The following is a 24,158-nucleotide window of genomic DNA, read 5'->3' on the forward strand; positions in this document are numbered from 1 at the left end:
ACTTATTCACCATTTATTCTGAGGTATCAGTTCTTCCCTTCCAGTTAAACATTTCTTCCCATCTCCAACCACCAAATTCATTTGTTTGAATGCAGATACTTATGAAATACTCATCATCATATGAATGTGGATTAATTGATCTGGCACAGACCCATCCCTGGTACACATTGTCCAGGTAGCATGGATTCAACTGCTTACTAGATATGTCAAATAAGATGTCTTTTTACCTATTTCTAGCAGCATGAAACTAAATGATATGTTGATCCACATAAAATGTACAGAAATCTCTATGTTGATGAAAGCAACAAAGCGTCCTGTGGCACCTTATAGACTAACAGAAGTATTAGAGCATAAGATTTTGTGGGTGAATACTCACTTCGTCAGATGCACGTGAGTATTCACCCATGAAAGCTTATGGTCCAATACGTCTGTTAGTCTATAAGGTGCCACAGGACTCTGTCGCTTTTTACAGATCCAGACTAACATGGCTACCCCTCTGATATGTTGATGAAGACTTCTCTCCCTTCTCATTCCCTGGGATCCCTTCCAGCTTTCTCCTGCAGCCTTCCACACCCCACATGACACCATCTCTCCCAACTGTGGTAGCTCCTAGCCCAGCTTTTCCTCTAATCTAGTATTTCCCAAGGTATTTGGATATGTATTCACCTAGCAAGGACATATATCCAGAATCTCTCAAATCAAAACAAAATGGATTTGTCAAATCTCATGTAAATATGAAAAAAATAATGAAATAGCCAATTTGTAAATGTTAGTTTTACGGCTTAAATACATGGTGTATGAGGTATCTGCAAACACAGGAAATAGGGTGAAAGTTATTGTTTTGTTTGTTTTGAATTAGGCCCATGCACAGTTAGTTCGAGAAGTTGATATAGAGAAGGTATCAGCATTTGAGAATCCCTACGTAGATGCAATAAAGAGTTTATGGAATGACCCTGGGATCCAAGAGTGTTATGACAGACGGCGGGAATATCAGCTATCAGACTCAACTAAATAGTAAGTACACATGAATATGTACAATTGGATTTTTTTTTGTACTTTCTAATTTAAAATAAAATTCTGGTTATATTTTAGAGTGGCTCATAAGGTGTGTGTCTGCATGTACCCACAATATAAGCATGTGTAGGCACATACAATGTATATATACACCAGCAGATGCTTTGTACGTTGAATTGCCAAGGCTAAAATTAGAGGGGGTGGATCTCATTTACTGCTAGTACTGTAGTGTAGTCTTCCAAAAACAAGCATCCATTATAATACAAAAAGCTGTGATAAGAGTTGTTAATAGAAATCTTTTACTATTATAATGATTCGTTTTTATTTATTGTATTCATACCCTTGGCTCCTTTGAATATCTCAGGGCTGGTCTCCACTATGGGGAGATCAACGCTGCTGCAATCAATGCAACGGATTGATTTAGCGGGTCTAGTGAAGACCGGCTAAATCAATGGCAGAGCACTCTCTAGTCGACCCCAGTACTCCAGCACTCCGAGAAGAGTAAGGGAAGTTGACCAGAGAGCATTTCCCATCGACTCAGCGCAGTGAAGACACTGGGGGAAGTTGACCTAAGCTAAATTGACTCCAGCTACGTTATTCACATAGTTGGAGTAGTGTAACTCAGGTCTACTTACCCCAGTAGTGAAAACAAGCCCTCAGCCTCTGACAGGGCAGAGGGACAGCCTTGGACAGCTCTTTTGGGCCAAAGGTGCATACATGGGTGTGTATATAGAAAGTAACACAAAAAGAGGTGAGATTCTGAAATCCAATGGTTGAAACTTAACAGAGTTGATAAGAATAGCATCCCTTCACTTGATTCCTATCTTCCCTGCTTTTTTATTGCCTCCTTCAGTATAACCAAGATTTATTTTGCAGTTCTGATGACAGGGAAGTGACAAACTTAAGCTGATGTAGTACTTCCTTTGATGTCAGTGCACTTGGTTTTATAATATTTCTTATGTTAACAAAAGGAAAACTGATTGTTAAAAGATGCCTCATAGCTTGTTAATGTTCTTGTGTTTGTGCAACTGTGATCTAAGTTTTTATGAAAATTGTTGGAAGCAGCAGGAAGAACAAACTGGACTTGAAACCAAAACAAAATATCTGTCAGGAAGGCCAGCTCTTAATTGAAAACTAAATTTAATTTTAAAGGGAGTGCAAAATACCTGCCACTCTTAGCACAGTATAAGAAACTTCAGTCTAGTTAACTGGAAAAGAGAAAGCAATCTTTAAAGGATCTTTGGTTAAATTTGCCTCTAAAAGTATAACATCAAGTTGAATTCTTGATGTTATAAATCAACACTGAAGTATTAATCTGGTTAACTTTGGCCTGGAATCCTTTTGTGCTTATATTTTTTGAGTCAAAAGTTTCATAAAATAATGCTCTGGAGGTTTACATTTGGAGTTTGAGAACAGTCTGCAAGCTAGCTCCAAGAAGTCTGACTGTACTGAGTATCAGAGGGGTAGCCGTGTTAGTCTGGATCTGTAAAAGCAGCAAAGAATCCTGTGGCACCTTATAGACTAACAGACGTTTTGGAGCATGAGCTTTCATGGGTGAATACCCACTTCTTCAGATGCATGTGGTGGAAATATCCAGGGGCAGGTATATATGACTGTACTGAGTTATTCCAATCAGGTAGCTGAGGTAAAATTCTTCTGGTGCGACAGGAAATGCTTGCCTATGACTCAGAACTACTTGGTGATGCCATTGAAAGTAACTTTAATTAGCATATTTTTCTGATCATTTGAGCTGTTGCAAAAAATCACATAGCCTCCACTGGCTGTGCAGCCATGGTATCAGTTTTCTTCTGGATGGAGCCTGTGCATTAGAAAGACAAATGAAATGAATCATCTCATTCCAGCCTCTCTTTGTTCAGATGGCAAAGCCACCTTGTGGTTTGGCATAAGTGGAGGCTCCTCTTCAAGGGACACCCAGGATGGAAATAAGGGTACAATTCAGCACCCACTGAAGTCAATGGGAAGACTCATTTATTTAAATTTGAGTTGTATTGGGCCATAGGAGGTGTAATACAGGTCTTGGTTGAGATTCACTTGCATAGCAGCATGAGGAAGCTTGTACAGCACCTACCTGTATCTCTGCCTCAAGACAACAATATTAGTACCTCCTTAATATAATGTAAGTATTTGGGGAGCTACTCTAAGTTACGGCAACCTGCCTTGATTGCCTCTAGGCATCTTTGCAACTTGGAGCTACCCAGCATGGCCATAGTGGGGCCTCACCCCCTTCCACTCCTGGTATGCCCCTCTCACTCTTAGCACTCCTGCCAGAATATGAGGAGTTGTCCTGCACAGTGCCTGGACTGAGGGGAATTGTCCCTCAGCCAGTAGAGAGCTTGTATTGCTCTTATATAGTGGATAGTGGCATACAGGACCCAAAGAATCCCTCCTATCTGAAATGCACAGTATTATGTTTCATTTGCCAATAATCTGACAATCATACATTTTTTAAAACTAGCAAAATTGTAAGGGAAATTGTATATCAGTTACATCCTTGAGAGTTGAAGTATGGGGAAAGTAAATTTTAGGGACTTACTAGGTTGACTGTTCGCTTTTTAGTGCTGTTGCAGTGCTGAGAAGACCAGCAAGGTGAAATGGGCAGAGCCCAGCCTTTAGCTTGGAACCACAAAAGCAAAGAGACTATAAGTCAAACTCCATATATAACTTCAATACAGTTTTTTTTAATTGAAGTTGTTTTTTTAATGGTAGCTTGAAAAAAATAGAAGGGGAGTAAGTGGGATTGGGGAATTTCATCATGCTTTGGGGTTCAATACTACCTCAGACAGAGTTAGACTAGGATCATTATTGTTCCAAGAAATCATTCACAGCACTCACCATAATAGCTCCCTTGGGTAATATAAACAGTACTGGGATGGAGTTTATTATACAATCACAATAGCAAATTTCTGGTACGTTTCCTTTTAAAAAGCGGTTATTTGCATGTGCAGTAGCTGATTTTTTTTAACCTCAAAATATTGCCATTTTATAACATGAGTAATTTTTATTTACTATTGTTTTCAATTTTTAATATTAATAGCTTCTAATCCACATTATGGATTAATTACAACATTGAATTTAATAATAAGCAATCAAATGTCAGAAATGAGAATCTCTATATTTTATACACATCATATATATCTAATGTCTATTTGCAAATAAAATGTAGAGACAAGAAAACCAAATAGTATAAACCAAACTAACTCTGATTTTGATTTTGAAAAATGATAATGTAGTTGTTTAGGGCTGAAAAATATATTCAGCTACAATTAGCCTGGGAAGTCACTAGCCAGGGAGAAAGATACCTGTGTGACAAAGCATCCAGAACAAACCTTCCTGAAATTTAATGCTGGGACTTCCAAAGGAAGTTAAGTGCCCAATTATCATTGACTTTCAATAGTAGTTGAGCACCAAATTCTCTCAGACTGCTTTGAAAATGCTAGTCTACAGGAATAGAATAGTGGTATTAGATCTGATTGCCACATATTGACAATCACAATTTTATTTCCTATATTTTTCAAAATGTAACTTACTATGTTTCCCATGCTTTTATTCTACCTTCATCCCCTTGCTTGCCTCTCTCCACTTATTCCTCTCCTTATTTTCCTATAACAGACAATAATATATATTTTCCTAGGATGTTTTTAGTGTCAGTGTAGCCCAGTGGCTGCCACCTGTCTCTTTCTCCCCCTCAGCAGGGCCCCTTTTAAACAGTCAAAAAAGTTCTAACTACATTCTCAGTCCACAGTCCTTTCATTTCTTCTTCACCAGGCTGACAACAGAACTCATCAAACACAAAACTCCAGAAGTCCAAAACAAACACACGGTTATATCTCAATTCCAACTCTACACAGATTTTTGTTCCTTGGCTATCCTGACCTTACTACCAGGCCTCCTGCCTCTGTCAGTCTCAGGCACTTCTCTGAAGTACACACACACACACACATATCCTTCCCTGGCAGCTTCCAGCTGCCATTTATCTTGGATTACCCACTTCATCCCAGGTGAAATTTATTTTATAATCCAGGCTGGCTTAGTCAAAGGCTCTCTAGCCCGGGGACAAGCCACCCTGTTACAGTAAGACTCTTATCTTTCCCCTCTATTGCTTCTACTACCTTATATGTTTCTCCTTCTTTTCTTACCATATATTGTCTTCTATACCTCTTCCTCTGTACTTCTTCATTCCTCACTTCTCACAACACACAAAACTTTCTCTTTCAAAATCCTATTTCTTTTTTCTAATTTATCCCATCATGTTCTGTCCCTCCAACCTCCCACAGCTTCTCACCTGCCTTCTCATCCGCAGCCACCTGTTCAACATCTGCACACTCACACCTCACACAAGATTTGGCAAGTTGATCAGAAACACAATCGCCAGAGAACAAAATTAAGATGAAGGCCAATTGTCTGCTTGAGAAGCCACATATCACTCCCCAAATGCCTGTAGAATTTGGGGGTCAAATAGTTCCCGTTAGCAGCAGTTCAGCAAGTTAGTACTCAACCCTTGCTGTTATATTGTGTTCCAGAGTCTAAGTTTCAATTTAAAAAAATTAAACATCTAGCCCCTTAGGCTGCAAAGATATACTTCAGCATATAAGCCAGATGCAAATCAGTGCAGCAATGTGTACCCGAGTCTCCAGACAGGCTGAAACAGTATTGCTTTGAGAGGTGTGAATTGCCCCTATACACTGCATGGAGTGTTGACTCTGAACCCTAATTAAAACAGTATAATATCAACATGCTGACTATTTTACTGCTGCTCAAAACATGCACGAAAGGAGAGTGACAACAATATTATAGAATCATAGACGTGTAGGACTAGTCCAGTCCCCTGCACTCAAGGCAGGACTATATAATAACTAGACCATTCCTGGCAGGTATTTCTCTAACATGTTCTTTAAAACCTCCATTGATGGAGATTCTACAACCTCACTAGCCAGTTTGGTCCAGTGTTTAACTAAAGAAAGAAATGCGCTGTCTACTATGGGTGGCATCAAAATTGGCAGAGTTTGAGTTGTAGCCCAAAAAAGGTAGAATAACAACACTATTTTTCTTTTCAGTCTGACCACAGGGGAAAAGGGAGCGTAGGTGGTTTGTCCTGGATTCTGCTCAGCAGCTTCGTCTTTTGTAGCTTCTGTTAGCAGATACCTGATAAATATGAAGCCCCTCAAACTCTTCCATCTGTTGGAAGGAAAAATTCTTTCTGGTCCCACGCATCCCACAAGTTTCTGGCTGCTTAATGAATTAATGCCCCACACATATTGGCCTACCTCTCAATTCAGTGTTGATGGCAGCTCCAGGACTGAACCCTACCCTTCACCTCAGGCCACCAAAAGAAGTCTTCTAATGCTGTAGAAACACTCCAGCAGCCAGTTATTAACATTAAGATGATTTGATATAATATATCGATTAACCTTAAGACAGTAATATGTCTCTCTTCCTTTCAAGAGAATTTTCAGTTTGTATTCTGAGACACAAGATAGGTAAAATAATATATTTTATTGGACTAACTTGGTGTAAGAAACAAGTTTTGCATAAGCTCAAACGCTTGGCTCTTTCACCAACAGAAGTTGGTCTAGTAGCAGATATTACCCTACTTTGTCTCTCAATAAAATTAAAGACGGTCTCTTAACTACAACATTTAGGGACTGTTATTCATATGGTAGTACTAAAAAGTGGACCTCTTCTTCAATAGAGGTGAAGGTGAGAAAGTTTTTCCTAATATCTAACCTACATTTCCCTTGATGCAGATTAAGTCCATTGCTACTTGTCCTTCCTTCAGTGACCATGGAGAACAATTGATCGCTGTCCTCTTTATAGCAGCCCTTAACATATTTGAACACTGTTATCAGGTCCCCCCTTAGTCTTCTTTTCTTAAAACTAAACATGCCAAGTTTTTTTAACCTTTCCTCATAGGTCAGGTTTTCTAAACCTTTTATCATTGTTGTTTCTGTCCTCTGGACTCTCTCCCCTTTGTCGACATTATTCCTAAAGTGTGGCACCCAGAATTGGACACAGTACTCCAGCTGAGGTTTCACTAGGGCTGAGTAGCGTGGGACAGTTAGCTCCTGTGTCTTACATACGACATTCCGTAAATAAACTCCAGAATGATATTAGCCTTTTTCACAACTGTACCACGCTGTTGATTCATTAAACTTGTGATCCACTGTAACCCCCAGACAGGGCCGGCTTTAGGAAGTGCGGGGCCCAATTCGAACAGTTTTGACGGGGCCCCGACAGGGATGACTAAAAAAAAAACCCAAACCAAAACAACAACAAAAAATGCCTGTAAAAAAACACATGGGGCTTGTATTCACCGGGCAGTGCTCTGAGTCTTCGGTGGCCCTTCGGCGGTGGGTCCTTCACTCACTCCAGGTCTTTGGCGGCACTGAAGGACCCGCCGCTGAAGTACCACCGAAGACCCAGAGCAAGCGAAGGACCCGCCGCCGAAGTGCCGCTGGAGACCCGAAGCACCGCCAGGTGAGTAAAAATCAAAAAGACGCTTTTAGCCAGGGAAGGGATTCTCACTGGGTGCAGAGCCCTCTTAGGCGCAGGGCCCGATTCGGGGGAATTGGTGGAATTGGCCTAAAGCCGGCCCTGCCCCCAGATCCTTTTCAGTGGTACTTAGTTATTCTCCGCTTACTGCATTTGAATTTTTCCTCCTTAAGTGGAGTACTGTGCACTTGTCTTTATTGAATTTCATCTTGTTGATTTCAGACCATTTCTTCAATTTGTCATGGTCATTTTGAATTCTAATCCTATGTGCCAAAGTGCTTGCAACCCTTCCCATCTTGGTGTCATCTGCAGATTTTATAATCTCCACACCATTATCCAGTTAAAATATTAAATAATACCAGACCCAATATTGACCCCCGCAGGAACCCACTAGTTATGTCTTCCCAGTTTGACAGCAATCTATCGATAATTACTCCTTGAGCATGATCTTTCAACCAACTGTGCAGCCACCTTATACTAATTTTATCTACTAGACCTTATGTCCTTAGTTTGCTGATGAGACTGTCATGTGGGACTAACGCCTTACTAAAATGAAGATATGTCTTGTCTACTGCTTCCCCCATCCACTAGGCCAGTAACCATGTCGTAGAAGGAAATTAGGTTGGTTTGGCATGATTTGCTCTTGATAAATTGCTCTTGACACCCTGTTATCCTCCAGGTGCTTACAAATTGATTGTTTAATAATTTGTTCCAGCATATTGTCAGGTGTTCTCTCATGCCTCAGTGTTGTGGAAGATGCTGTTGTTTATATAGTATTTATACAACAAGATAGGTATGCATATAGCTTTGAAGGCAAATAAAAATGACAGGCCCTTACCCCAAGTAACATACAGTTTATAGCCTTCCATTGAGATAGGATAGTCAGAGGAAAATAGCTTGCACACACTTGTGCGCTCTCTCTCTCTCTCTCTCACGCGCACACACACACACACACTCTCCTATCTTAATATAACGCCACCCAATATAACACGAATTTGGATATAACACGGTAAAGCAGTGCTCTGGGTGGGCGGGGCTGCACACTCTGGTGGATCAAAGCAAGTTCAATAGAACACAGTTTCACCTATAACATGGAAAATGGAATGTGCTTAGAAAATAAGGTGCTATAGAAAACCCTAAGATAAAAATTCAAAAACTTCTGAAGGGAAGGGAGTGAAACAATAATGATGCAGTGTGTACTTATATATATGTATTTATACTTCTGAATTTACTTTGCTACCTGACTAATTGTTCAGGCTATTTCCCATCCCAAATAGCAGAGTTTTGAAATTTTGTGGAAACTTCTTTGGCTCTGATTATTTGCTTTTTCAGACTTGTTGCTGGTAGTGGTTGCCTTGAAGTACTTCTGTAGAAAAGTCCAAGTTGGGAAAGGCAGTTGGGCAAGGCTTGGATGGGATAAGACTGAAACAAATACCCTTGTCCTCCTCATTCACTTTCTACTCTACACGTACAACCAAGAGGTTTATTGCATTCTCTTTAGTTTATGTTAGGTACACTCTGGAAACTCAAACAGCTTTCTCAAACTTGCCTGTTAACTTTTCAATAAAGTTGAATATGGCATGAAGCCCCAGGAATATGAACCTTCCCAAGTTGATAAAAGCTGTAATGAGGCAGACAGTACTTGTTTACATTATAGCTTTGTTCACAGCTTGTTTTAATACGCTGAAAATCAATTCCATTTACTTCACTGCATACATAAAACAGTGGTACTGTGACATTACCCAGAGGATACTTATCTCAGTTTTGTTGGCATCAATCCTAGAGGTTAGAAAAATCCCACTACATCAGCTTTTAAAATATGACATTTTTCCAAGAAATACTTTGCTTGTGTGTGCTTTGAGGCATGTAAAATGTACATACATTCACAATTGTTTAGAAAGAGTTTTCCTTGAAATCAACTAGTATAAAAAATTATTACAATAACAATAAAAAAATCACAGCTTATTGTTTTGAAGTAGATGGCAGGACAGTGCTGGTTTTGTACAGTCTCATCTGCCAGAGTTTGGTTTTGCAAAAACAAAACCAGGGTGGCTCCAGTCTCAGCTGTATTGCAGCCAGATCTCCAAAAGACAGGAGCATGAGGAGGTCAATTAAATTGTTTGCTCTCTCTTTTTCAGGCAGCCTTATTCATAAACTCTGGGTAAACAAAAGGTTTTATTGTCATTTAGAGTGTCTCTGTCTGGTGTGTGTATGAGAGATAATATTTGTGAAGACTTTGTTCTGGGAATTAATTTGTGCCTGTGAACTGCCGCAATTTTTGGAAATTTGTATTTGCATTTTGTCCGTGGAACATTAGGTTGGGAATAAGATGAAAATGTCCACTATTACTACTCCAGTGTAGCTCCAACCATTGTATTTGGAAAAATTGAGCCCTTGGCTTTACCGCTGGACATATATGAACGTGCTTCCCTGTAGAATGTTACTGGTAAACCTAATCTGTGACACAGTATGTGGGGAATAGTTATTCTGAGTTCTCCTGGTCAAGCTTTCTCTTTTCCATTGGACAAAAAAGGTCATCTGATTTCCTATGTCATAGCAAGTCATGGCGGAGACCTGGCAGACTTAAAGGAACAAATTCTTGTTAGCTTTAGATTGACCCTTTTCCTGACAGTGGATATCTCAGCAGGTTTGTTTTGTTGCTTTGGAGATTAATTTTTGATGATGTGACTTGAACTGTCCTCTAGTGGTTCTAGTCATACTTAGAAGTTACTCAGAAAATGATAGTATACAATTCTGTCTCATTGGCAACAAGTTTCATATGCAGCCTCCCTCAAGAATTTATCACGTTCATAAGACTTATCATTATGCTGATGAAATTCAGCTAGGTACTTCTTGCTCCATTAGCCTTGCAGGTCTGTGCTTTGGAAGACTTATTGGGCTCTTATTGCCAACTGGATTCATCACAGCTATCTCACCCCAGGGTGGATAAAAATCAATTATTTTTTAATAGTTTTTTTAATTTAAATCAGATTTTTTTTGATAATATGCTTTTGAAGAAAAGACTTATCTGAAGATGTTTTAATTAAGATACATTATAGCTCACAGATATCTCATCATGGAATAGGGATTATAAATTCTAATTCTATAGTATGAGACAATATTTTCATGTAATGTTTAAGAAAAGTTTTGTTAATGACTTCCAATTGTTCATGGATTAGGGACCCAATCTTATGGGGTTCCACAGGCTTTGGTATAGATTATTTAGGTTAATCTTTCCATCTACCCAATGGGGCTCAGTGCTCAATCTAGATTCAGAAGATACCATTAGTTTTGCAGTTCTCAAACTGTGAATTTGTGTCTCCAGAGGTAATATGCTGTTAAAAGCAAAAATGTTTTTTAAAAATAAATAAATAATATATAGAGGTGAGAAATAACAGACCTCAACTCTATTGTCCCTCTGCAAATTTGTGTACAGAGAGGCAATCCCTTACCTCTCTCTAAAAGTGCAGTTTCAGAAAGTTCTATGAATAGAAGGTTGTTGGGGGTTGAATAGATCTGGACAAAGAGAAGAAGTCTGGAGATAAACGTGGGAAGTGAGGGTCATGTGCTTGTTTTGTTAAAATATTGTATGTTTGATGTTGAAGAGAAAAATCCAGAATACTTAACATTGGGGGAGGGATAGCTCAGTGGTTTGAGCGTTGGCCTACTAAACCCAGAGTTGTGAGTTCAATCCTTGAGGCGGCCACTTAAGAATGTGGGGCAAAATCAGTACTTGCTCTTGCTAGCAAAGGCATGGGGCTGGACTCAGTGACCTTTCAGGGTCCCTTCCAGTTCTATCAGATAGATATATCTCCATATATTATATTAAATAAAATAAAATAATTTAAATGTCTGTCTGGTGGTGTTCTCCTCCTAATGCAGCATGGCAAGAAAATCCTCCCATTAGTTCACTTCCCAATGGCTTCATAAATATTTGCTTCAGTTATCTTTGGTAAATGAAATAACCAAACCATCATTCATTTTCTGATATAGCTGTAAAACTAATCTGAAAAGTTTCCAATTAAATCACCATTTAAAAATGTATAGTGTGTACCTTCTAAAAATGAAACCTACATCTATCTCTGAGTTGTGAAGAATATGTATTAAGGTTATAACAACCAACAGGAATGCACTTTTATGTAGAAAACAGTGATTAAATTGAGTCTTCCTGACTAGTGATTTAAATCAAATCCATCCTGTCTCATCCACTACTTTGGAGACAGAAAGTGTTGCAGTTCAATAGAAATCATGGCTATAAGAATGCGCTTTCTTTCTTCTTGCCCCCACCCCCACCCTCTTAGTGCATTTTCTTGGCATAGTGTTACACAAAGTCTATATACCAATTTTGGTTTGAAATTATAGAAATTCAACTTGCAGAATTGTCCCTTGGTGAAGATGGTAGTATTTTTTTCTTAGTCTACTGGACTGTTTGATTACTTGGGGAAAAAATCAGTCCATCCCAAAGATGTAGAAATATATTAATGGGTTCTTATTTTTTTTAAGTAGCAATGACTAAGGCTATGGGTATTTTTAGTAAAAGTCATGGACAGGTCACAGGCCATAAACAAAAATTCACAGGTCTGTGACCTGTCCATGACTTTTACTAAAAATACCTACCATGACTAAAATTTGGGTGAAGGGGGTGTGCTCTGGGGGTGTGTGGTCTGGGGGAGTGGGCCACGGTGACCTCTGACCCCCTCTGGTGATCGGGGAGAGGGAGCTGGGCCGCAACATGTGACGGGAACCCTCCTCTTACTTGGGATGGTGGGGGGCCCACATTGCGCAGCCTGGGACCCCTGCTGGTACTAGGGGAGGGAGGGTTGATGGGAGTCCCTACCCAACTCCCCATCCCTGCAGCTCCTAAGCAGCAGAGGCAGGAGCCAGGGCAGAGGTTCCTCTGCTGCTCCCGCCACAAGCACCGGCTGCCGCAGCTCCCGTTGGCCAGGAACCACAGCCAATGGGAGCTGCAGGAGCGGGGCCTGCAGACACCCCTCCACACTCCAGGTAATCGCCTCACCAAACCCTAACCCCCCTCTCACACACCCAAACCGCTGCAGAAGTCATGGAAAGTCACGGAATCCATGACTTCCATGACCTCCGTAACAGACTCGCAGACTTAGCAATGACCCTTGAAATAATTCAAGACACTTGACATCCAAACTAGACTCAAATTAGTTTGGTCTGCTCTGTTTTTGGAAGGTGATCTAACGCACATAGCTTTTAATTTTGGTTATGAAGATGATAGACTTTGGGACAACAAAGAGAGTATTCATGTAAATAAGGAGGGATTTTAGCTGGCAAGGACAAACGTATGACATCTTTCTGGGACTTAGAGAGGACAGAGTGAGGCATGCAGCTCAAACTATGAGACCAAAAAACAGGTATTTTTGTATATGACATATTTTCTCAAATGTGTTCATTGTGTGGACCACATCTTCTAGAGCACCCTTCACAATAGGACCCTAGCTTCTGAGTGCTACCCAAATACAAATAATAAATATCAATTCTAACAGATACTTCCCCTCTCAGTCATGAGCACATGGGATCACCTTCCTTCACATATGTGATTATACCAAGTTCTTCTGGCACTTGCTTACATGGTAAAGTAATAGGAGTAAAGTTAGTTTGCATTTTAACCATTTTTAATGATGATGTTTGACCTTTTTGGAAAAGACTTAATAATTCTGCCCAGTTTTGTTCATTTCATTTCCCTTACCATCCTTTCTGTTCCTCTCTTTCCCTGCTCCATCGCCCCCATCCCTATCCTTGCGCATGCTTCCCTCCCCCGGTCTCTTTCTTCTCCTGTCCATGCTTCTCTGTTGCCTGGTACTCCTCTCCCCTTGAAAAAGTTGCCCTGACACTTGCCTCCTTTCTTCCACATTCCCTTGGACATATGATCTTGTTGCCCAGTCACCTAACCCCCTTTCTCTGTTGCGCTTGGACATGTTGCCCACCTGTCTTGTCCCCTGTTCGCCTTCAGTTGTAAACAATCTTCCACCAACTGCAGTTTCCTTGAAAGCTACTAACTCAGAGAATAAGTCATGTTTCCTGACTCTTCCTTCACGGCAGCAGTCAGTAGTAGAGGCAGCTAGGCTGGCTCCTCCGCCATGTATCCATGTTCCATGGGCACGAGGAGAAGGACAGGCCAGTTCCCCAGAGACTGCTAGCAAGTGCTCTGCATTACACCACTGGTTGACCAACCACAATTTGGAAACTGTTGCTATATATAAATCTCAATATTCTGTTGCTTTATTTAAGCAAGTGTATTATTTTACTTTTGTTTTATGATTTCTTCTCTCTAATTCTATTGTGTGTCAAAAAATCTCTCTTTTTTTAGTAAACATAACTAGAAATTAATCTTGGATACTGTTAGCTGAGATCAGGCACTGATGGGTGCCTTGGGGAGTAACTTAACTTTGGGGAAATGTATCAGGACTGAATGAGGTATTGGTTACAAGGTTAAGATGAAGGGGATTGTGCTCACCTTTCTGAAGAGCAGCACACAGAGGTTGGTCAGAAATAGGGTTGCCAACTGTCTAATCTCACAAACCCAAACACCCTTGCCTCACCTTGTCTCGCCCCTTCCCTGCGCCTTTTCCGAGTCCCCACCCCCACTCACTCCAGTCCTCCTTTCTCCGTCTTTCGTTTTCCCCCACCCTCACTCGCTTTCACTGGGCTGGGACAGGAGATTATGATGCAGGCTCTGGGCTGGGGGGAGTGAAGGGTTTGGAATATGGGAGGGGCTCTGGGCTGAGTGGGGCAGAATGTTGGGGTGTGGGAGAGGGTTTGGGATACAGGCTCCAGGAGGGAACTTGGTTGTGGGAGGGAGCTGGGGCAGGGAGTTGGGGTGCAGGAAGGGGTTTGGGGTGCAGGCTCTGGATGGGCGGCGCTTACCTCAGGCAGCTCCCAGAAGCAACCACATGTCTAGCAGCAGCTCCTAGGCTCCCAGGCAGCTCTGCAGGCTACACCTGCCTGCCAGCACTGCCCCCAGAGCTCCCATTGGCCGCGGTTCCCCGTTCCCAGCCAATGGGAGCTGTGGAGTCAGCGCTCGGGGTGGGGGCAGCACATAGACAGTCCCTGGCTGCACCTCCTCCAAGGAGCCGCTGCCAGACATGCCAGCCACTTCCGGGAGCAGCACGGAGCCAGGACAGATTGGGAGCTTGCCTTAGCCCTGCTGCGCCACCGTACTTTTAGCGGCCTAAAATTTCCCGGATTAGTGTCAGTAGCCTCCAGGAGGTGGAGCCCTATAACAGGAGACTCCTGGCCAAACCAGGAGAGTTGGCAACCCTCATGAAAACCATTGTGGTTTTATTCCAAAGTTAAGAATGTTGATGTCATGTTCAACCATGCCATCTCTATAGAAAACCATGTCAGAAAATATAAAAACAGTTAGGTTGGCATTACCCCACTTGGTTGTACCACTAGGCAAGTACAGTGATATTTTTGGAGTACTGTGCATTTCAAAAGGTATCACTAACAGCATTATGGCTCTGTAGCCTTTCAGTGTAAGTTGTTTCAGGATTGGGACTTAAAAAAACCACCTCTTTTTAACACTGACCAGAAAACAGCAGGTGCCTTTCTGTTCCTTGTCAGCATGCAGATCCTAAATATGCTGTGATGCTGTAGCTGTTTTTTCCTGACGTCAGCAGAGAGTTATTGCCAGGAGCTTGTTACACACATTACCTTGCTAATACACCTTGTGCCTATCACTATAGCAACTCTACTGAAAATTACCTCAGCAGACACCCAAATTCATTTCTAGAAAACAAATTGCAGCTGTAATTAACTTTTTAAACTTGGTGTGTAAGATAAATTTACTCAGACCTATGTGATCATATTTTAAAGTAACGGTATGCAATTTGCCATTTTGTCTCTTTTGTTACATGCTTAGCTGAATAAGTGCAATGTGGTAAGAGGCCTTAACTGCAGTATATTTAATCCAAATAAAACAAGTCTCAAGAAATGATAAAAATACATTCACAGTGCCATGTAGTTTTGACCTAAATTGTGTAGACAGTTGCAGCTACTGCTAGCTGCGCGCTGTGCTACTTTTCTGAGGTAGCTGTGGGTTTTCTGGCTTTGCACTGGGCCTAATGCCACTTGCCAGGAAATTCCAAATATAAAGGTCATTATTACTGTTGTAAATTGAGAAATTAATTAATATCTGTTTTAGAAGCGCAGTTGTCATCAAGACTTTTTTTTTTTTTTTTTTTTTGGTAAGGGAAAGGTCCAGTATTTGAAAACAACTTCTTACAATACAGCCACAAAATGTGTGTGTGCAGCAGTTTGTAGTGCACAGAAAACAGGTAATTGAATTGCAGAAGCTCATTCCAGAGTTTTGTGCACGCATGCCTTTGGATGGACTTGCCATTTAGGAGGCTTCTGAGAAAATTTAGGACAGAGACCCAAGAGGTGAAACAAGTATCCAGGCATGTACAATTTGCTTACAGTAATTGTCTTTTCCTAGCATTTAGTCCCTTATTTTCAGCACCTTGCTCATGTTTTTATATGCTTTACCTTGAGTTCCTGCTGGATTGAGGTTTAAGGCCCTAATTCAGCAAGTTTTTTGAGCACACAGTATTCCCATTAGGACTAAATTAGACATATGCTTAAATACCGTGCAGAATCAGGTCCTTGCAGGACCAGTGCAATAACAAAAAGGAACGAAGAACTGAATTATCCCAGGCTATTTGGGACCCTAGAAACTGCTTATCTAAAATAGCCAGGATGCCGACTTTCAGAGCATTCAGTGTGGCCCATTTGTTTTACTCGGCTTCAGAGCAGAGTTAGGGTGTCTGAAGTACTAGCTAATGTATTGGAACGGGCTATTTGTATTTAGAATTGTTGCTTGATAGAAGAGGGAAGATGACTGAAATTTGTATTTAGTTTTGTAATTTTAAATATTCGTCAGGGTGCCCCCAGCCTGCGTATGCAGTGTTGCTAATCTGAAATTTTAGTTTGAACCTCGTGCTATTTCATGTATTTTTAACATCCCAGCTCCTGGAGGCAGATGACTACATGAGAAATCTCAGCTTTCATTTAAAAAATACAGTAAACTTACAACCTTCATACCTATTGAGGAAAGTTTAAAGCAGGGGTTCTCAAACTAGGGGTCAGACGTCTCGGGGTCACGAGGTTATTACATGGGGGGTCGCGAGCTATCAGCCTCCACCCCAAACCCCGCTTTGCATCCAGCATTTGTAATGGTGTTAAATATATAAAAAAGTGTTTTTAATTTATGAGGGGGGGGTCGCACTCAGAGCCTTACTATGTGAAAGGGGTCACCAGTACAAAAGTTTGAGAACCACTGGTTTAAAGATATGATTCAAGCACACCCTGAAGTTTCAAAAAGCAGAGAGCAAATAGAAAAAACAAACAAACCACAAATGTTATATTTTTGCAAATGTCATGGTTTTAAAGAAAATCTCTTGATGATTTGGGGCCTGTCTTGTGATTTTCGAATGTTTGAGATTGGCAATACTGTTACGGATGTTTCTTGTTATTCTAAATCAAAGATTATAAATAAAATAAATTCGGAATGTTGTATAGATTTACAATAGTTATAACAATAGTCAGGTTTGAAAATTACGTGTTGGGATTTACTTTTTAATATAGTGCAATCATATCTTTTTTCTTTTATGTGAATTTTCATAATTTCACATTTCACTTACCCAGCCCCCCATAACATTTAAAAATCAGTTCAACAACAAAGTACTAAATGATTCTGAGTTAAGAGAATCAGACCATCATCTTTAAACAAGTCTTGGGAATAAGGAAAAAAAGGGAGAGTCAGTTATGTAATGTTAATACAGTGGTGGTTCTTTGAGTGATTGCTCCTGTGTATTCCACAGTAGGTTTTCATGCTCGCCACGTGCACCGGTGCTGGAAGTTTTTCCCTTAGCAGTGCCTGTAAGGAGAGAGCCCCGCTGCGACCCCTGAAGTGGCGCCTCTATATCGCGCTATAAGAGGAGCCGCACACTCCCCCCACCCTCAATTCCTTCTTGCCGCCAGTGAAGGTAGCCGGAACTTCATGTTCCAGCCTTGCTGCAGCTTCTCTAATTAGCCTTAGTAGTACAGTTGTTCCAATAGCTGAATAGTTTCTCAAGTTAGCTGACTGGGCTTGGGGCATGCCCCATGCCCCAGGCTTCAAGTCATGCGACTCCTGTCACAGTTCTATGCCAAGAAGCGACCTGCATACTCAGTGTCTCCGCTGCTTGGGCGAAACTCACATAAGTGAGTGCTGCAGGATCTGTAGATCATTCAAGCGGCGGACTAAGAAGGAGAGGGACATTAGGCTTCACGCTGTCCTAATGGAATCAGTGCTGGCCCTGGCACCACCACGCTGAACGGACTCTGCGCCCGGCACCACGTCCTTGGTGCTGAGTGAAGTCCCCTCCACTAGCTGGCACCACTCCTCCTCCAAGAAACAAGGGAAGACTCAGAAGCGCCGAGAGAAGGAAAGGGGTGAGGCCGGACCCGAGCTGGGCAGCCCGCGATCCCCTGTGGGACCCAGGCCTCTGACTCACATTGAGCGGAGCAGCCCGGTCCCATCTGCGTGTGCCTCCCCTGTGGTGAGGATGCCATCAACACCGGAGGCTACACAGGCCGTGCGTGACATCCTAACCCTCCCAGTACCCGGGGCACCGCCCAAGATGGGCCCCCGATCTCGAGGGAAGCTGCCACTGCGAGCACAACAGACCTCCCCAAAGCGGCACAGTCCCTGCTCCGAGGACCGCTCTCTGCCTCGTTCGACACGGTCTTCCCACAGCTCACGCCAGCCCTCTACCCCACTGAGGCTGACCGGCATGCCACCTGCACAGGAACCTCAGGGCTCCTCCACACCTCACGACTGGGGACACAGGCACCGAGACAGGCGCTGTCAATGCTCTTCCTAGCGTTGCAGCTACCGTAGCCGATCCCTATGCTACTGACATTGACGCTCTGAGTTGAGTTCCCTCTCTACCAGACATTGTACGCGGGACTCCTCTCACGGTCTACCGGCACCAGCGCGTCGTAGCTCCAGCCGCCGGGGCGAGTACAGGAGCAGCACCTCAGTGGGTACCGATCCTCGTTGTCGAGGTCCCAGTCACGCAGAAGACACTGTCGCTCTCACCACTCCTATGGTACCGTATGGTTGTCGACGGTGACCTCAGTATCAGCACCCAGCCACCTGTGTCCAAGTCTTGCGGCTCAGCAAGAACAAACTGCGCCGCCCGGTCCCCAAGTCGGTCAGTGGCATGGCACACCAGGGCAGAGGCAGTGGTATGAATGGGCACCATGGCTGCAGATGCCTACCCAGGTGAGATCTCGTTCGGTGGCCGGAGCATCCCAGGCTCCTTCGGCCTTCTCTCCTCGGTAGACGGAAAAGTCAACAGGTCTCGAGCCGACCACACCGCACCCGGACTCTGACCTGGGCATTGACCCACTGGTATCGACCAACACCCTATGCACCATGCCAGTCCCTTCACCAGCACCAGAGGAGGCCATAATGGCACCGCCACCCGTCCCGCAGGAGGACTTTAAGGCTCACCAGGAGCTCCTTAAGCGGGTGGCGTCCAATCTCCAGCTCCAGGCTGAGGAGATGGAGGAGCCATCTGACTCTCTTTTTCATGTGCTCTCATCCTCGTCACTGGGCTGGGTGGCCCTGCCTCTCCACCAGGGGATAGCCAATATCTCAACTACGCTGTGGCTAACTCCAGCTTCCTTGGCCCCCATCTCCAAGAAAACGGAGAGGAAATACTTTGTGCTGGCTAAGGACCATAAGTACTTGTATTCCCACCCGGCACCTAACTCCCTGGTGGTGGAATCAGTGAACCACTGGGAATGTCATAGTCAACCCGCGCCCCGAAGACAAGGATGCCAGGAGACTGGATATGTTTGGCAGGAAAGTTTATTCCTCAGCGAATTTCCAGCTCAGGTTGGCCAACCATCAAGCCCTACTGAGCTGGTAAGACTTCAACCTTTGGGGGTCCCTACCAAAGTTTGAACCTCTCTTCCCAGAGCAGGACAAAAAGGAGTTCAGGGCTCTGGTAGAGGAAGGAGCGGCAGCGGCTAAAGCAGCCCTCCAGGAGGCGTCGGTCGCGACCAACACAACAGCCCGCTCGATAGCCTCCGCCATATCCATGCGCAGGGCATCGTGGCTTCTCCTGTACAGACTGTCTGCAGAGTCCCAGTCCTTGATACAGGACCATCCCTTCAACAGGAAAGCATTGTTCACAGACCAAACTGATGTCCGCCTGCATGGGATGAAAGATTCCCGCACCACCCTGCAAACCTTGGGCCTGTACGTCACTCCAGCAAAGGACAAGCTCAGGCCACAGGCTTCGGCTCCCCCTGCTAGGAGCAGATATGAGCCCCCCGCCCAAGAGACCGAGGGAACACAGGCACAGGTCCCAATGTCAGTCCCTCTCGGCCCCATAGTCAGGTCCCTCGAAGGGCAAAAGGCAGGGAAAAAGGCAGTTTTGACTCTTTGCGGGGGGCCACCGGGCCTGTTGCCAAGGAAGCCCCCCAGTTAATAAAGTTTGTGTTCTGCAACTGTTTATCTGCCTTCCGTGTGGAGTGGTCCCATATAATGTCGGACCAGTGGGTTCTCAACACTATCTCCAAGGGCTACATGTTGCAGATCACCTCACACACACCTCACCATCCCCCGCCTCAGGTGAGTCTCAGGGACCCAGAGCACGCCCACTTCCTAGACCAGGAGATGGCACACCTCCTCTGCCTGGGGATGCTGGAAGGGTACCGGTAGAATTCCAGGGCCAAGGGTTTCTACTCCTGGTATTTCCTGATCTCGAAGCCGAAAGGGGGGCTCAGACCTATCCTAGACCTATGGGATCTCAACAGTTTTATGGTCCACTATAGATTCCAGATGGTATCCCTGGCCTCTATTGTTCCCTCCCTGGACCCAGGGGATTGGTTCACGGCCCTGGACCTCCAAGATGCATATTTCTATATCCATATATTCGAGGGACACAGGCGCTTCCTCCGATTCCTGGTAAGGGGGAGACCATTACCAGTTCACGATCCTCTCATTTGGCCAGCTCCCAGAGTTTTCACCAAATGCATGGCAGTGGTAGCACCCTACCTCCAGAGGAGAGGGGTGCAGATCTTCCCATACCTGGACTGTGGGCTTCTCAAGGGCGCCTCCTGGTCCCAAGTGCAGGCCCAGGTGGGACTTCTCCCGTCCACACGCACAGATCTTGGCCTAGTGGTGAACAAGACCAAGTCTATGTTAGTTCCAATTCAGCACATAGAATTCATAGGGGGTGCTACTGGACTCATTAGAGGCCACAGCCTCTCTTACTTGAGACACATTTGAGACCCTCAAAGGTCTCATTGCCTTGGTCATGGCCTTCCCCATGATGACAGCGAGGGTGTGCCTTCAAATCCTCCGGCACATGGTGGCATGCACATATGTGGTTCGCCATGCCAGGCTCAGAATGAGGCCCCTCCAACTCTGGCTGGCCTCCCAGTATTCCCAGGCCCGGGACAGGCTGGACAAGGTTGTCACGAAACTGTCCCAGGTAATTGCTGCCCTTCAGTAGTAGTCCCTCCCGCACAACATTCTGCAAGGGGTCCCCTTCCAAGGAGTCTCCCTCTCACTAGACCTGGTGTCGGATGCCTCGGACCTGGGCTGGAGGGCCCATATAGGGAACATTCAAACACAAGGGAGATGGTCAGTCTTGGAATTATCCCTACACATAAACGTCAGGGAGCTCAGGGCAATACAGTGGGCATGCGTAGCTTTCAGTGGGCACCTTCACGGGAAGGTGGTCAGAGTCCTCAGAGACAATATGGGTGCAATGTATTATATCAACAGACAGGGAGGAACGCGCCTTGGCCCTATGCCTGGAAGCCCTGAGCCTGTGGGAGTTCTGTATAGCCCACAGTATCTCCCTGCAAACCTTTCACCTACCCGGCGTCCACAATGTGAGAGCCAATCACCTCAGCAGGGTGTTTTCCCACCAGTATGATTGGTCACTCCACTGGGAAGTCATCCTACATCTCTTCCGGGAGTGGGGAGTTCCCCGGGTCGAACTCTTTGCAACCGACCAGAACCAACTCTGCCCCTAGTTCTGCTCCAGTGGAGGTGTGGGAAGGGGGGCGATCTCGGACGCTTTCCTCCTTCAGTGGTTAGGCCAACTTTTCTATGCCTTCCCACCTTTCCCCCTAATAGGCAAAGTCATGCAAAAAGTAAAAGCAGACAGGATGCGGGTCATCCTCATAGCCCCGGATTGGGTCCGTCAATACCGGTATGGGACCCTTCTGCAACTCTTAGCAGCTCCCCCACGGAGGCTGCTGCTTTGCCTGGATCTCCTCTCCCAGGAGGGGGGATGCCTCCTCCACACCAACCTGGCCGCGCTTCACCTAACAGCATGTTTGCTCCGTGGTTAGATGAGGAGGAGGAGAGGTGTTCGGAGAATGTCAGATGAGTTCTGTTGGAAAGTAGAAAGCTGTCCACATGACGGACATACCTGGCCAAATGGTTTAGGTTCTCTAGGTGGGCGAGGGAGCGGGGAAACTCTCCATAGTCCGCATCGCTCCAACTTATTCTCGATTACCTCCTGTCCCTTAGGACCCAAGGGCTAGCTCCTGCCTCCGTCAGGGTGCAGTTGGCAGTCATATCAGCCTTCCACCCACCGGTACAGGGCCACTCAGTCTTTTCCCACAATATGACCTCCTGCTTTCTAAAGGGCCTGGATCCTTCATTCCCGTATGCTAGGCCCCCCGTACCGCAATGAGATCTAAACCTAGTGTTATCCCGCCTCATGGGTACTCCCTTTGAGCCCTTGGCCACATGTTCCTGGTCTCACCTGTCATAGAAGGTAGCATTCCTTGTTGCTATCGCATCAGCCCAACGTGTCTCGGAGCTTAGGGCCTTGACCTTGGATCCCCCATGTACAGTCTTCCACAAGGATAAGGTCCAGCTTCACCCACACCCTGCTTTTCTCCCAAAGGTGGTCTCCGCCTTCCATATGGATCAGGACATTTTCCTACCGGTACTCTGTCCTAAGCCCCACTCCTCCAACAAGGAACGCCGCCTACACACGCTAGATATGCGTAGGGCACTGCCATTTTACCTGGACCGAACCAGGCCATTCCAGAAATCCTCTCAGCTGTTCATTGCTACAGCTGAGCAGATGAGGGGACAGCCAATATCCACCCAGCGCCTTTCCTGCTGGATTACCTCATGCATACGCACGTGTTATGACCTGGCAGGGGTTCCCCCGCCATCTATCATTAAGGCGCATTCTACGAGAGTTCAGGCCTCGTTGGCCACCTATGTAGCTCATGTCCCTATCCAGGACATATGTAGAGCTGCCATGTGGTTCTCTGTCCACACCTTTTATTCGTATTATGCGATTGTCTCCCAAGTACGGGATGACGCCGGGTTTGGTAGGGCAGTACTGCGTCCCGGAAACCCTTAAACTCCTACCCACCTCCATCAGATATAGCTTGGAGTCACCTACTGTACGCTTGAGCAATCACTTGAAGAAGAAAGGACAGTCACCTGCTCTGTAACTGGCATTCTTCGAGGTGTGTTTCTCAGGTGTATTCCACATCCCTCCCTCCTTCCCCTCTTTCGGAGTTGTCTGGCAAGAAGGAACTGAGGGTGGGGGGAGTGCGCAGCTCCCCTTATAGCGCGATGTAGAGGCGCCACTCCAGGGGTCGCAGTGGTGCTTTCCCCGTACGGGTACTGCTAAGGGAAAAACATCCAGCACTGGTGCACATAGCAAGCACGCATACCTACTGTGGAATACACCTGAGCAACACATCTCGAAGAACACCAGTTACGGAACAGGTAACTGTCCTTTCCCAAACTGGAATTCGTGAACTCCTGGGGGTTCATGAAATGTTACAGGGAGTTCTCAGGAAAAAAAATCCCTAATGGCAGAGCTGTCCCTAGGAAATCTGGGCAGCACAGGGCCAGCTGCACAGCGCCCCTGGACTTCTAAGAGCTAAGCAGATCAAAGCAAGTATATCTATCACACTAAAATTTAAACTTCAAAACTCCTTCTAAGAAATGGAAAGGGAGGTGGATATTTTTTAAAATTAAATACGCAGCTAGTATTGTTCTTCATAATAATTTTAAAAACAAGTTTAAGTTTTGTTGTACTGTGTGGTGTTTGCCTGGACTGCTCAAGACCTGAATGCTTATGTAGGAGGAACAATTTGAGTTCGCTTCTTAAATACCTTCATGCTGTTTCACATCAGATACTCCTTGATGAAACACAGGAGCTTTGTCTTATAATAGTCTTATTCAAAGTAATTCAAGCTACGAAAGTGAGATCTTGGAAGAGTGTTGCCATTTTCATAATGTAATAAAAATACTGTAATGATAGATAATAATAATAAATAGTGTGTAATGAGCATGTCATAAAAACAGATTTTATATTTCCAAGATCACTGCTTTTATAAATTATACTCAGGTAAAGGAGAAAATCCTTTTAGGAGGGGGTTCGTGAGACTTGATATTTTAGGTGAAAGGGGTTCACGGATTGGTAAAGTTTGGGAACTGCTGTGTTAAAATAATATAAAAACTATACTGTTGTTATACAATTAATTAAAATGATAGTTATATTGATAGTGATTATTTATTGTAATGACACTCAGTAGTGGTCTAGGCACTTCCC

At 44.3% G+C, this 24,158-nt stretch overlaps 1 protein-coding gene across 3 annotated transcripts in view; it reads left to right on the forward strand.

The window, feature by feature from the left end:
- LOC115653372 (guanine nucleotide-binding protein G(q) subunit alpha) overlaps window positions 1-24,158 on the forward strand; it is a 230,541-nt gene that overhangs the window by 136,015 nt on the left and 70,368 nt on the right. For all 3 annotated transcript variants that reach the window (XM_030566592.1, XM_030566593.1, XM_030566594.1), the window contains exon 3: window positions 860-1,014. In XM_030566592.1, coding sequence (XP_030422452.1) covers window positions 860-1,014 — 155 coding nt within the window. The remainder of the gene's footprint in view (window positions 1-859; window positions 1,015-24,158) is intronic.

Source organism: Gopherus evgoodei, chromosome 6 (assembly GCF_007399415.2).
Source record: "Gopherus evgoodei ecotype Sinaloan lineage chromosome 6, rGopEvg1_v1.p, whole genome shotgun sequence".
In the NCBI taxonomy this organism is placed as follows: Eukaryota; Metazoa; Chordata; order Testudines; family Testudinidae; genus Gopherus; species Gopherus evgoodei.